The sequence below is a fragment of the Eulemur rufifrons genome, chromosome 19, assembly GCF_041146395.1.
Source record: "Eulemur rufifrons isolate Redbay chromosome 19, OSU_ERuf_1, whole genome shotgun sequence".
NCBI lineage: Eukaryota > Metazoa > Chordata > Mammalia > Primates > Lemuridae > Eulemur > Eulemur rufifrons.
In genome coordinates, this window is record NC_091001.1 from 40,883,776 (window position 1) to 40,897,356 (window position 13,581).

Consider the following 13,581-nt stretch of genomic DNA (forward strand, 5'->3'; position numbering starts at 1 on the left):
ATTATAAAAAGAGAAAAATATCCCACCTGGTCATGAAAGTGACCTCTGAGTTGCAGCGTGTCTTCAGAATACGACATGAATTAATAAAGCTATACAAGGTTTCTCTTCTATCAAATAATACCTAAGGAGAGATCTTAGACACCAAAGACATCTGGGTCTATTTAAGAGGTTTCCAGTTCCAGGTTGGCAGAATGTGAGTAGGACCCCAGACTGAGCAGGATTCATTTGTTAGTCCCTTTTTTTCCATAGATGTAGCCTAAACAAACAAACTAACCTGACCTAGGAGGCCAAGCAGTGCCTCTTGCTTAGCTCCCTCCCTCAGCAGCCCTCCCCTTAGGTGAGTGGTTGATTCAGCTCTGAGTGGTACTGCTCACATCCACGTGGAGAGAAAAGCCCCTTAGGTCACAAGGGCTATAGGATGCACAAAAGCTGTAACAGTTTCACAGGAAACATTTATTTTTCATTTTTATTTTTAATTTAGGTAGTCTCTTACTCCTTTTAAAAGAAATCCTCCCTTTTAGTTCTGACATCCTAATCCCAAAAAGTCCAAGCCCTTTTTCTGCTTTGTCTTAAGGATTTAAAATTTTGACAACTAGATTAAGTGCTCATTTTGGTTTGTGTACCCAGGGGCTAGAGTATAATAGGAACAGCTTCATAAAACAGATTAATAATAATAATAATAAAGATCTCCCCATAAAGGCTCTCATTAACTGTTCTACATTTTACTTGTAAAAACTATTAAATTATTTCCATGACAGCTTAGTAAAAAACAGTACCTACAACTATTATTTGGGTCTCCTCAAAAGCCCTTACTCTCCAAGTGGACAGTATACACAAAAACATTAACTAGAAAAAAAAACATTAACTAAAAAAAAATTAATGCAACTATCCCCATATTAGGGGCCCCAAACAAAAAATAAGAGCTATTCCTAAAGAAACATTTTAAAATATCCACAGTGTGAAAGTGCTTATGTGCAAGTACACTCATATATTAACTTGAGGCACCAGAGTTTAAATTCAAACATAAATCTGTCCATTACGACATGGCATTTTTGGAGGGGCCTTTTACGAGTAAACCCCTCAAGCAGCTCTATACCACCCAGTGCCTTCTCCCTTCCTTTTCTGGGACCATTTATCTTCAGCCTCTGTGGTGAGGGCAAATCTTGAGCTTCAAACACAGCATGGGACTCGCAGTAAACATGGTTCTGTTTGTTCTTCAGCGGCCCTCCTTTGTATAAACAGATGTGGTGGGAAGGAAAGGAGAGCCAGATCCCCTCCAGAGCCGGGAGGTCTCCTTTCTGGAGAAGCTTCCCAGCTGCAGCCAGGAGCACAGGAACGGGACACATTTCTTGTTCAGGCCTCGGAACTTGCTGTTCTTCCAGAGAGGGGATGTTCTTCTTGCTCTCTCCTCCACCCTCCACTCTCCACCCCCAGCCTTTGTTCCTGGGAATGCTGTTTCAGTGTCGCGGTCTCACTTTTGCCAAAGCAAACATTTCCAACGCGGCTTATGCTAAGGAGATATCAGGAAGACAGGTTTTTTTTTTTTTTTTTTTTTTTTTCCTTCTCTCCAAATACACTGTAGATTGGGGTTTGGGAAGCCAGCCCCTCCCACCTGCATTTTCCCCTATATTCATATTCTCTCTGTTCTTTCATAACCTCGTTACTGCCTTCAGCTATTAACGGGGGTTAGTAAGGTTGGGCTGTCGGCTTGTAAAGTAACAATTCCATTTTCTCAGACTATGCTGATGCGGACTCTGCCTTAATTTAGCCGTTTTCCATTTTGCACATTAGTTAAGGATGCTAACGAAGGAAGGGCTACTTCAGAGTGGGGAAGAAGAGGGTGGGGAAGAGCATTTTGCAATACAATCTCAAATGAGAAACAATTCTCACTGGCCTTTTGGTCTTCTGTGTTCAGAACTTAGTTTGTTAATCCTCATTCAGAGGTGAGGAGGGTGACTCCTAGGTTTGACCCTGGAGGGATCTTGTGACTTCTATCAGAGGAGGTCTAAATTTCTGGCAGACCCAGTCAGCGGTTTATTCTTGTCCAGAAAAGAAACAAAGGGGAGAGCAATGGAAAGGCCTCCCTTCAGGCAAGGAATACGGGGTTTGGAGAAAGTGGTGAGGCATAGCTGCATTGCTCTGTGCTGCTCTCTCCAGGAATTCTGGAGAATCTTGAGTGAGGCTCCCAGAGCTCTAGCCAAGAGAGGTCAGGAGAGTCAAGGGGCCGTGGAAGCGTTCCCGGTTCTAGGGCAGCTGTGGAGAAACAGAGCTACGGCCGATGCAGACATGCGCTTCTTAGCATGTCTATAAAAGTAAGTGAGGGAGAAAAGCAAGCAAATCAGGGAAGTAATAATAACAAGTACTTGGTTTTTTAGGAGCCACAATAACTCTATCATCCTTCTAGTTGATAATCTAACCCCTCTCCAGACAGGAGATGGGGCTGGAAGTTTGAGGCCTCATCTGTCCCCCTTCCCTGTAAGAAAAAGAAAGGAGGTTGGTTTTCAGGGACCGGCCAGCTGGAAGACGGGTGGGACCCCCACTGTAGGCCAAACTGCAGCTGAGAAGAGGTTTCCTCCGCGCTTCCCCTTTATTTCACTTAACTTACTGACTCCAGATAGCTTGAAGGATTTGTTTACGGCGCTGCCGCGGGCTGCACGCTTAACTCTCACCGCGCCTGTGGCGGCCAGCGAATTGCCCAGCGCCCACCCCAGGTCTGCATCGTGCACACAGCCCGCGGGACCGCCGAGCAGGGTCAAATGAATCCTGGGCTGCAAAAGAAGTGCGTGCAGCCCGGGAAGGACCGGGTGGGGCCGGGCGAGGGCGAGCGGCAGAGGGATGCGGCAGGCCGGGCACGGCTCAGCATCCCCTCCACCCCCCCGCACTCAGCGCCGCCGCCTTGCCATTCTCTTCCTCTCGCAGGACCGCTCCAGACACCCCCCCGGTTGCCCGAGGCCAGTCGGGCCGCAAGGGTCGGAGGAAAGGGGCGGCGCGGCCTGCGAGCGCCGCGGGACCCCGAGGAGCGACGCGGGGAGAGCAGGGGCGCGCGGGGCGGGCGCGGCGCGGGGCTCACGGTGCGCGCGCGCCTCGGCCTCGCCCGCGCACACGCGCCTCCCGGAGGAGAAAGAGGCGGGCGGGCGCAGAGCACCGCGGCGGCGGCTGCAGCGGGCCGGGCCGCCGCGAGGGAGGGGAGGAGGGGCGGGCGCAGGGCCGGGGGCGGGCGCAGGGCCGGGGGCGGGGGGGCGGGGGGGCGGCGGCGGCGCGGCGAGCTCGCCGCTCTCTCGTGAGTGTGCCTGCGCGCGAGCCGGCGAGCGGGTGAGTGCGCCGGGCCGCTGCCGTCCGCCGGGCCGGCCCGGAGTCGGGGGCGGGGGGCGCTGGGAGCCCCGACCCGGGGGCGGGCGGCGGGCGGGCGGCGGGCGGGCGGCGGCCGCTCCGGCGCGGCCGGAATGCACCTTGAGCGGCGCCTTTCCTTGCAGCGCGCGGGCGGCCAGAGGCTCGGCGGCGGCGGCAGCGGCAGCGGCGGCGCTGACACCTTCCACCATGGACAGCTTCGACTTAGCCCTGCTCCAGGAATGGGACCTCGAGTCGCTGTGGTGAGTCTCGGTGCCGGCCGCTTTGGGCAGGCGGGAGCGGCGAGGGGCGGCCGCGGCGGCCCGCGCGCCCTCACCTGGGCCGGGGGTTCCGGGCGGCCGGCCGCCGTGGGGGTGGGGTGGGTCCGGGCGCCCGCCTCGGCGGTTCTTTCCTGCCTTCCCCGGGGGGATGCACGGCCGTCTTCCCGTCTATTTGCCCCCTCTCCTGTTCCCTTCCTCGCGGCGGCCCGCCCCAGCCCAGGGGATGGGGATCTAGGTAGCCAGGGGCAGAGCGCAGCCTTGGAGAGAAAAAGAAGCGATTTTAAGACCATGTCACTAATGCCTGGGGAGCCATCCGTCGGCCCCCGGCCCCTGTCACTTCCTTTGCCTCCGGTTGCGCCTCCTCCCTCTCTCTCCGAGAACCTCTGGTTCACACCAGCGACCCCCTGGAGTTGGTGCTGCTGGCTAAGTGCCCCTAGAGGATGCTCCAGCCTCCTCCCTGCCTGCGCCCGGTCTCGGAGGCTGCATCCTTTCTGCCTCTCCCACCCACTCCCACCCGAGATGGAAAAGTGAACACCCAGGGCAGAAGGCGAGTGTTTCTCCGTGCGGGAATTCCAGAGGCCTTGGCCCGGAGAGACTCGTTTCCTCGAGGTTCACAATTCCTCTGGGCCCTTTCTTCGCACCTCACCACAGTTGTACTCCTCCTCCCCACCCCACCCCACCCCACCACGGCGCCCCGTGTATCCCTTTATGCCACGCTCGCAGCTCGCAGCCTGGGAGCACTCCGGGTTTAGTTTCTCAGGGATCTCACATTGAGGAGCTGCTGTAGGTAAATCGCCGCTGGAAGCAGTTTAATTCCAGTTGCGGGTGTCTTGAAAATCCCATTGGCTGCTTTAACATCTCTCTTAATACCCCTTCTTTCTCTGCCGCCTGCCCCCACCCCATTATCTTTTAAATGTTTCCAACCAGCACTATTCAGGTGGTAAAATTACTGCCTGCATATTCCTGGAGGAACTTGTGTTATGTTTAATATTTACGGGGATGAACATCTGCTGGAACGAGCATATTAACTGCACTCTGTTCTGCCTCTGGTAATCGCTTATTGTAGAACTGGGCTTTTTTTTTTTCTTGCTTTAATTCAGTAAAGAGTTCACATGTGTCTAAAACTGCAAGTGGTGTGCACATGAATATGCAATGCACAATTTTAAAGCTAAACTGCTTTATGATTTATGGCTCATATAGATGATATGTGGATCGGTGTATATTTTCCATGATTTAGGTTTCCAGTGACTTTTATTTTCCTATAGACAGGTGTAACAGAATAAACTGGAGAAATCTAGCGCATTATCGAACAGTTTCTTATAAAAGATCCCATGATGAGTAAGTACAGCTTGCTCTGCATAATGCTGGTGCCTATAAAACACACAACGATGGGCCCTAATGTAATAAAACTTTTACATATTACACTGGAAACTTCAAAGAGCCAGTGTAGAAAAAATATGAAACATGTTATTACTCTATAAAAGTTGCTAATTACTGTGTTGCTGCGTCTGTGGTTATTTCAGCCTTTCATTTACAGATACCTGTTATTTTATAGGCTTACATTTAGAAATGTTGGTTTCTGGCACAAATTCAATAGATTTCAGATAGCAACTATAGTTTTAAAAGCAAAAATGACTTTGGGTTTTGAAAGGCAGTTTTTCAGTAGGAGGGAAGAACTGTTTCGGCATATTTTTATGCTGTTTATTTGCTTGCTGACTCAAATTGAACCCCCTCCTGACTTTTATAAGTAATATTTTGAGATTACCAACCCTAATTTGTGTGCTCTTCTAGTGTAGGGCCTCAGCTCTATTTCCCCTTGCATCCTTAGTTCCCAGCTGAGTTACTTGGAACATTGTCACAGAATAAAATGTGTGTTGAATTGACTTGAAATTTATAGTAGCTACAGTACATTTATTATTTTTAAAGCAAAACATTAAGCATTTTTTAAAAAGTTGCTGTACATGCAATCAGATTTTAACCAACACGTCAATTTTTGGCAAATGAAAGCATGGAGGCTTTCTCTATTACAATATAGTAGGGCAGTTTGGCTTGACTGAGGGAATGTTTCTTGTTTTGCAGATTTAGAATTTACATTTTACAAAAGCTTATATGTTTCTGGTAAGTTAAAAACAAACCAAACTCCTTGAGTATGCATTTCTAACATGGTCAGACATTTTCTCAGTTACAGGTGAATTTTTAGATGGTATTTTCTAACTCATTTTATGGTGTACTTAAATTTTTAAGCTTGTGGTTTATTTTTAAGCTGACAGGTGATCCAAAATAACTAATATTTGAGTACTTAGTGTGTGACTAACATTTTCATATCTAGTGTTTGCATATATGAATCTCCTAACAATCCTGGAAGTGGTAAGTGGTAGTAGTAGTCCCATTTTATAGATGAGGAAATAGAAGCTTTGAACTGTTAAATGACTATACTGAGACCGTAAAACAAATGACAGCAGACTTTTTAAAACTAACTTTACCAAACACTATTTACCAGACACTCTTCTAGGTATATTACATATTTCACCTCACTTAATCTTCACAACAGCCTTACAAAGCAAGTACTATTATTAGTCCCATTTTACAGATGGGGTAATTGAGGATTGGGGAAATCAGGTAACCTGCCCACGGTCACACATCTAGAAATAGAACAGCTATATTTGAACCACAAATTAGCTTCAAAGCCCAGTTTTCTGACTTCAAATCCAGTGCATTTTCTAGATATCTCTCAGTTTGTGAGGACAGCTCTGAAATTAATTACCAAGCAAAACCTTGATGGACTGGAAGTTAAAGTTCTGTCAAAATATTAAAGAAAGAGAGCCCTAAACGGTATTGATTCAAAATTAAAAATTTGAAAACAAAATACCATGATTTAGAAATTATGCATGTTAATTATGAATTCACTTATAAAAGAGAGATACATTTTAAATAAAGACCATTGAAAACTTCTTTAATTCATCATAGAAGAATGTGTGTCTTTGGAGGGGGAAGGAGTAGGTACAGATTACTGGCAAGAGAGAACCTTATTTTAATCCCTAATACCTTTTTCTAATTGGTGGACATTGTTTTCTAGTAAAACAAATTGTTGTTTATTAGTTGTGACTGTGGCTTTGGACCTGAGCTAGTTTATTCTAGCAGTCACAGAAAGTGTCCTCAAATGACTGTATAAGTCATATGAAAAGTTCAGTACTGTTGAATGTAATCAATATAGACCATCAATTGATAATTCAAGAACCACCTCCTCTGCCTTGCACACCCTTCCCCCTACGCAGAAACATCCATAGTTGTTTATCAGGGTGGGTCTTTTGAGCCTGAATTATTCCGATGGCTTTTCAATTTTTCTTTTTAGCCATACCATAAAGTTGAAAGGGTGGCCCTAATTTCCAACTCTAATGCCACTTCCCATTCCTGGTATGAAGCAAGACTGGAAAACTTGGAATGAGATGAATGAAGATGCTCTTTAGTCCCCAGCTCTGTAGCTTCTGTAGCCTCTGGAAGAACTGGAGATTCAGTAGGTTTATAATAAAGGGGCAGATGTGCAGAGGAGCAGTGCCTCTGCTCAGCTGCCCCCTCCCCCTGTGGTCCACCACTTTTTGATTAGCTGCTAGACATACTAAGCCATTCCTCAGGGCCTTTAAAATAATGACCATCCCTTTTAACAGCCTAACTGTTGCTTTCATTTATTCACTTAACAAGTATTTATTGATCATCTCTTAAGTATAAGGCCTTGTGCTGGTTGCTGTGGGGGATGCAAAGATGAGTAAAGACTGGGTTGTGCGTACTATTGTCTAGTAAGGGAACTGAGACAAGTACACAGATGAAAAAGGAAGTTTTTTTTTAACACTGATGATTCAGAAAAGAGACCACATTTGGGACTAGGGTGGGTGGTGGAGGAGGGACAGAGAAAAAATTGAGTTAAAAAAAAAGGCTTCCATGAAAAAGGTGGCCTTTGAACTAAGTCTTGGAAGATGAATGGGATTTTTACAGAAGGGGGCGGGGGTAGGGTATTGAGAGGACGTAGAGGCATCTTGAGCAAAGAAAGAACTTGAACAAAGGCTTTCATGGTGTCTCTGAAAGATCCTTTTATGAATCATGGTGGAATTACCTATACTACATATTTTAAAGATGTAGAACTTTGTAATCATGAGGTAGTTTCAGTGAGTGAGAAAAGTTTTTTTCCAAAATGAACTGAATCAAATTTATATTTAATCTTCCTTAAATACAAACACATTTTAATTATTGGGGAGAAAGTCTATCGATATACAATAGTAAATATTCAGATCTTCCCTATTACTGACCTGTCTCCCCATAGCTTCATATAAACCAGAATCCATACAGTTTCCTTCAAATAGACATTATACTTTATATTGGAGCCTTTGAACTTATAATACATGGATCATCTCATATTCATCAATTTGTTCAATAAGCATTCAGAGTATTAGGCATTACTATAGGATAGGTACTGTAGAACAGTGGCTTTCATAATCATGACCCACAGCCACAAATACATTTAATATTAATATTAATGTATGCACATGCATACACAGAACTGAAACAAGATTGCCTGAGATAACACTTACTCTTACTATGTAGGATGCCCTTTGATATTTTCTATTCTCTTTTTTAAAAATTTCCCATCCATGGGTTGAACCTGCCATTTAAAAAACCCTACTGTAGGGGATGGAAAGAGAGAGCGTGTCTGTTGGGAACTTACAGGAGAATAAACCATACCCATAAATACCTTCAATACAAAGCTGACACTGCCTGTTGAGGGGGGCATCCTGTTGAGAGAGTAAGCTATTCATGGGGGAGTGGCATTTGAAATTGGGGGAGTCCTGGAGAAGTACAGGATTTCAGAAGGAGTAAATAAAAGAGAGGAAAACCACGTGGAGGGAAGACTGTGACTCGAAATACAGAAGGAATAAAGCATGGGGCTTGTTTGGTGAAGATAAAGTTGTTAACTAACGCAGGGCAGGTGTGGACGGCACTCCTCCGGAAGGCAGAGCCACTAACGTCTCGGTCTCCACAAGGATGCTGCTCACAAGGAGCGGCCGCCGACAGACGCTCTTGGTTCTCTTCACAGCAGCTGCCAGTGGACATGCCCACGCCAGGGGCTTCCTCCAGTCCTCCTGGGTCAGACTTCCCAGGTCCTTCGTAGTGTTAGAAAACGCCACAGAGCCCTGATCTTGACCCTCAAGTGTCTGGAGGCTTGGCAAGGATTTGTTCTGTAAAATTTGGATTCAGTCAAAAGGCCGCACTCAGCGATCCAGAAGGCCACCTGTGGCCCCAAGGCTGCAGGCTCCCTACCCCTGGGCGGGTCAAAGCAGCTCACCTGAACACAGAGAAAGGGTGGAAGGAGAGTGCACGTGTCCTGAGCCCCAGGTGTCCTGGACCCCATTGGTTGAGAGCAGCTGTGGTGGGCTGCTCTCACTCTCCTTGGCCAAAAGTGACCCCATGGTTTGCTGCAGCAGCAGCTCTCATTGGCCGAAAGCCTCAGCGGGCGCAGGGCTGAAAATGTTTCCCAGAAGAGTGGCTTCCAGGGCTGGGGCCGGCCAGCGTGGAGGAGGCAGGACGGCGTCCATGGGAAGCAGCAGAGTGCTGCATCTGCTGTTGAGGAGCATCCACGCGCTGCCTGGTGTGGGAGAAAGCAGGTGGGGAGACTGGTTAGTTGGGGTGCAGAGGTTGCGGACTCTAGCTGGGCTGGGGGCCTCGAGGATAACAGGGGGAGGGTACTAGGGAGGATGCGTGTTGGATGTGCCGATGAATTTTAACGAAATGTCTTTTGATGACGATGAAGATGAATATTGTGTGTGGGGAAAGGATTCCTTCCTGTGTTCCAGATTCTGTTTAGTGAAAATGTAGGAGGGTTATAAAATGTTAAGAATCTATTTTGGGAGAATGTCCTTGTGAACCAGAATGGGTCTAATCAATGACAGTTTAGATTAGCAACTTGAATGAGGCCCTTTGGCTTAATACAGATTAAGATAATAGTAAAATTAAGAAAAAATCTCTGAATTTAGATTGCAAGATTTTTTGTGTGTAAATGGGATTTTAAAACTAGCATAGATTTGCCTGTTTAAATTTTCTTTCTTTTGGGAATAAAGCCTTGGAGGCAAAATCAAGGCTATGAAAGATGATTTTAATATCATTTAATGGTAACATAATTTTTTTTGTTTTGTTTCAAAGTGGAATCCATAAAACTTATTTTCAGTATTGGCTGTTCCCTTTTGTTTGGGAATTTGACTGAGGTTTCTGAATTCAGCTGGCTCCAATCTTGCTTTCTGTTTGGCCCTGGGCAGCTCACAATTTTTCTCATTTCCTATTCTCAGTCTTGGTTTAATCACTTATAAAATGACAGCACTTATACTGGCCTACCTCATAAGGTTGTGATGTTAAGTAATAAAAGTGTCAGTTGCTCTGTGAATGCCAAATGTAGTTCTTCTGTACCCTTTGCTTCCTTAAAAATGTCTCTTTTTCATAAACAAAGAAGGATACAGAAAGGCCACATTGGGTCAGGTTCAGCAGTTCACATGGTGCAGAGCTCTGTCCCTGGCAATGGGACCCAGGGACGTTTTTGAGTAGAGGTTGGTAGTTTTTCTTAGTTATGCATCATAATCCAACAGACAAACATGCCCTTAATTTATGGTTGTACTTCTAACATTTGTAGACATATTAACCATTACATAATCTTTGATCTTTCCCTGACAATGTATTGCATTACCAACCATTACGTCGAATGACTTCATTTGGCACTGTGGGTCTCATTAAATTGTGTCAGGCTAATTATAATCACTAGAAACAAAATACACAGTTATTCCAGGCTGAGAGGATACCATACAATCCAAGAAACTAAATGGGTTTAATCTAAGGAAACTAACACCTGGGAACTTGATAGGAGCCTCAAGTATTTGAAAGTGTTTAGTTGGGAAGTGAGAACAGAGTTGTTCTGGTTTGCTCAAAGGCAGGAGTAAGGTCAGTGGGTGTGAGAGCACTTAACAGTGATACGATGTGGGCTGTCCCAAAGGGTCACAATGACCTGACTTTGTAGAAAGACATTCCCTGGATAAGCCTACCAGCAGCAATAGGTTACCTCTGGGATTCCTTTCAGCTTCAAAATTCTATGATCTTTCCCATCTCAGGAATCTTTCCCATCGCAGGAATCAGAGTGTAGAAGTCATTAATTGTATTCAGCTGTGTATTTTCCCCTCTGCAATTTCTCCACTCACATGTGGAGAAAGGCATAGCGGGTACTTAAACTTCTTCACATAATTTCTTCCCAGGAGGCTCATCGTTAGTGGAGGTAAACAAAAATGACTGTAATTTGGAGACCACTCTAACATAGCAACTCAGTTTAGAGTTATGTGCTTAACTTGATGCTGAAAATAATTTTACTTTTTCTTTTCTTATGGACAGGAAATTAGTTTTCAGAAATCCCCTAGAGGACTGTAATGTGAGTCTGTTGGTCTTTGTTAAATTTTTCTTGTCATACCTGTACTGTTTACCTGAGTTATGAAGCGACAGAACAAATTTTCTGTCAATGTTCGTTGAAATGTTAATTAGTTGCCTGGCAGTTTAGATGCAAAAAGGCTTTACTGTAGTGGATCATCACCAGTTCTAAGAAATAATATGTTTTTGTTCTAAAATTTCAAAATATATTTGTTTTTCTATAGAATACTTCCAGAGGAAGAAAAGACCCAGGGTGTAGAAAGCTGTTGTGAGAGCATAGGTCAGGATGCTTCACTCTCATCCAGGGAATGCTTCTCAGACTTTAATGTGCATCCACATAACCTAGAGACCTTGTTAAAATATACACTCTGTAGGGCCAGGTTGGGGCCATGAGCCTACACTTCTAACCAGCTGTCAGATAATACTGTTGGTCCAAACTTTGAGTTGCAAGGACTGAATGTATAAAAAATTTCTTTGAAAAAAACCTCTTTCAAAATACTGCATTTTCTTCTCCTTATTTTGGGGAGGCTTTTTTGTAATAATATTACAGTTTCATAAAGCCTAAAGGTTACAGCATTTATTTTTGTGAATCTTTCTAATATAATTCTGATGAGTGAGGGGGTGGTTAATTGTATTCTAGTGGTGATATAGTGGGAAGTAAACATAAAAACCTAAGTAAACACAATTTGTAATAAATACGCTAATCACTTTTGATAGCTTTTCAGTTCTTGTCAGTCCTTCGAAGGCTGGGTCTGTCTGCTGCAGCAGGAGTGAATGCCGAGAGTAACTGTATAGTCTTATAATCACTTTTGGATTTGTGGAGAATCTCTCAATAAGTCCTGTGGATGCCCAGGATTCAGACCATATGTCTCCATTCTCTCCTAGCTACGATCTCTTTGGGAGGGAAGGCGTGGGGGCAGGCATTTGCAGAATTACTACACTACCCCATGGCCATAGCTGCAAATTGCAGCTTTTCTAGCATCCTAGGAAGAATCATAACTCGGACTCCAAGTGGTACCAATGGTAGGTCTCAGACCTATCAGTCTGGGACCTTCCACAGCATCTTGGCCAGCCATCTTCTCTCTGAGCCAGTACCAGAGTATCCTGAGTCCATTAGATGGTCAAATTTAGCTGCAGTTTCCATGTTTAATTTCCAATCCTATGTCATTAGAAAAATATTTGCATATAGGACTGATGATTTCATGAAATATGGCACAATTGACCACAATACTCCAACTAACATCCATGGGCAGTAGCCTTCACTGTTTTAATATAAAATCAAATGGGTTAATATTTTACCATGGTACACTAGTTGTGGCTTTAGCTGTGTGATTCTAGCTGTGTGTGGATGAAGCCTTTGGCCTAGCCTGCATTGTCTGGGCTCAGGTAATGGTGAGATGCAAGTAAATTCCATGCGTGACCCAAGCACCACTGATCATCTGCTGTGGATATTTTGGAGCCCAGGATGGAGTCGCATGCAGGGCCTGCAGAATCCTTCTCAGAAGTGTGTCCACATGGAGGAGAGGACAGCTCAGCTGGTGCCACAAAGACTTTCTTATTTGTGTTCCTTTCATTGAAGATAATTCCTTCTCTAGAGCATAATACAGCTTCTTTTGAGAACTAATCCTTGTAGGTGACTTCCTTTAATTTTTTTAATAGGTAGAGTTTTTCATCTTTTAGTATGAGCAGAGTACTTGAGAAAAGTCTTCAGTGGGAAAACTGGTGAATTTTACCTACTACCTAGTAACTCTTACCCCACTCCACTCCCACTTTGAATCAAAACTCCCAGACCGAGTTAACAGGTTCCAAGTATGGTAATTAAATATTTATAGTCTGAAAGGAAGTATGGCATTTTGGTTTCTAATATTCAGGTAGATAATTAGTTACATAAATTAATTTCTCTTCTTTATCCCTCAGTAGGACAAAAGTAATATTTTAGAGCCCTAAAATATTATATACAATAATGTAATGCAGTATGTGTATAGTATAGAGGGCTTTAAGCTGCTCTTTGTAACTTTCTTCCTCAGGATTTATGGATTTCTGGGTTGAGATGAGCAACCACTTACTGAGCCAAACAGACGTGGATAGACCCCATTTTTAGCCCTCAATATGTTTATAGTTTAGCCTGAAACAGATTATTTCAAGTAGTCTCAGTAGAGCTTTTGCCTGGCTAAAATCTTGTGGAGTAGATTTTAACAAAAGGGTATCCTACCCAGCCTAGAGTTTTAGGGAAGATTTCCTGGAGAACGTGACATCTGATTTGAGTCTTAAAGGATGAACAGGAGTTAGCCAGGCTGAGAGCAGAGGGGATATGGCAGGGATAATAACGTAAGCAAAGGCACAGACGTAAAAATTGGCAAGTTGAAAGCAATACCGATGACCAGTGCAAGTAGGTTGTAGGTATGTGGCATTCAGGTAGGAAGTAGCAGGAGAGGAGGCTGGGGAGTGAGCAGGGACTGGTGCTTGGAGGGCTTCGTGTGGCTTTTTAAGGGGCTTGAACATTTTCCAGTAGGTGATGGCCAGC

General features: G+C 44.8%; 1 protein-coding gene across 1 annotated transcript in view; it reads left to right on the forward strand.

Moving 5' to 3' along the window:
* AFF3 (ALF transcription elongation factor 3) overlaps positions 1 to 13,581 on the forward strand; it is a 545,753-nt gene that overhangs the window by 33,834 nt on the left and 498,338 nt on the right. Inside the window, exons 3-4 of the mRNA XM_069493856.1 lie at positions 2,619 to 2,804; positions 2,920 to 3,590. Of these exons, the coding sequence (XP_069349957.1) occupies positions 2,619 to 2,804; positions 2,920 to 3,590 (857 nt within the window). The remainder of the gene's footprint in view (positions 1 to 2,618; positions 2,805 to 2,919; positions 3,591 to 13,581) is intronic.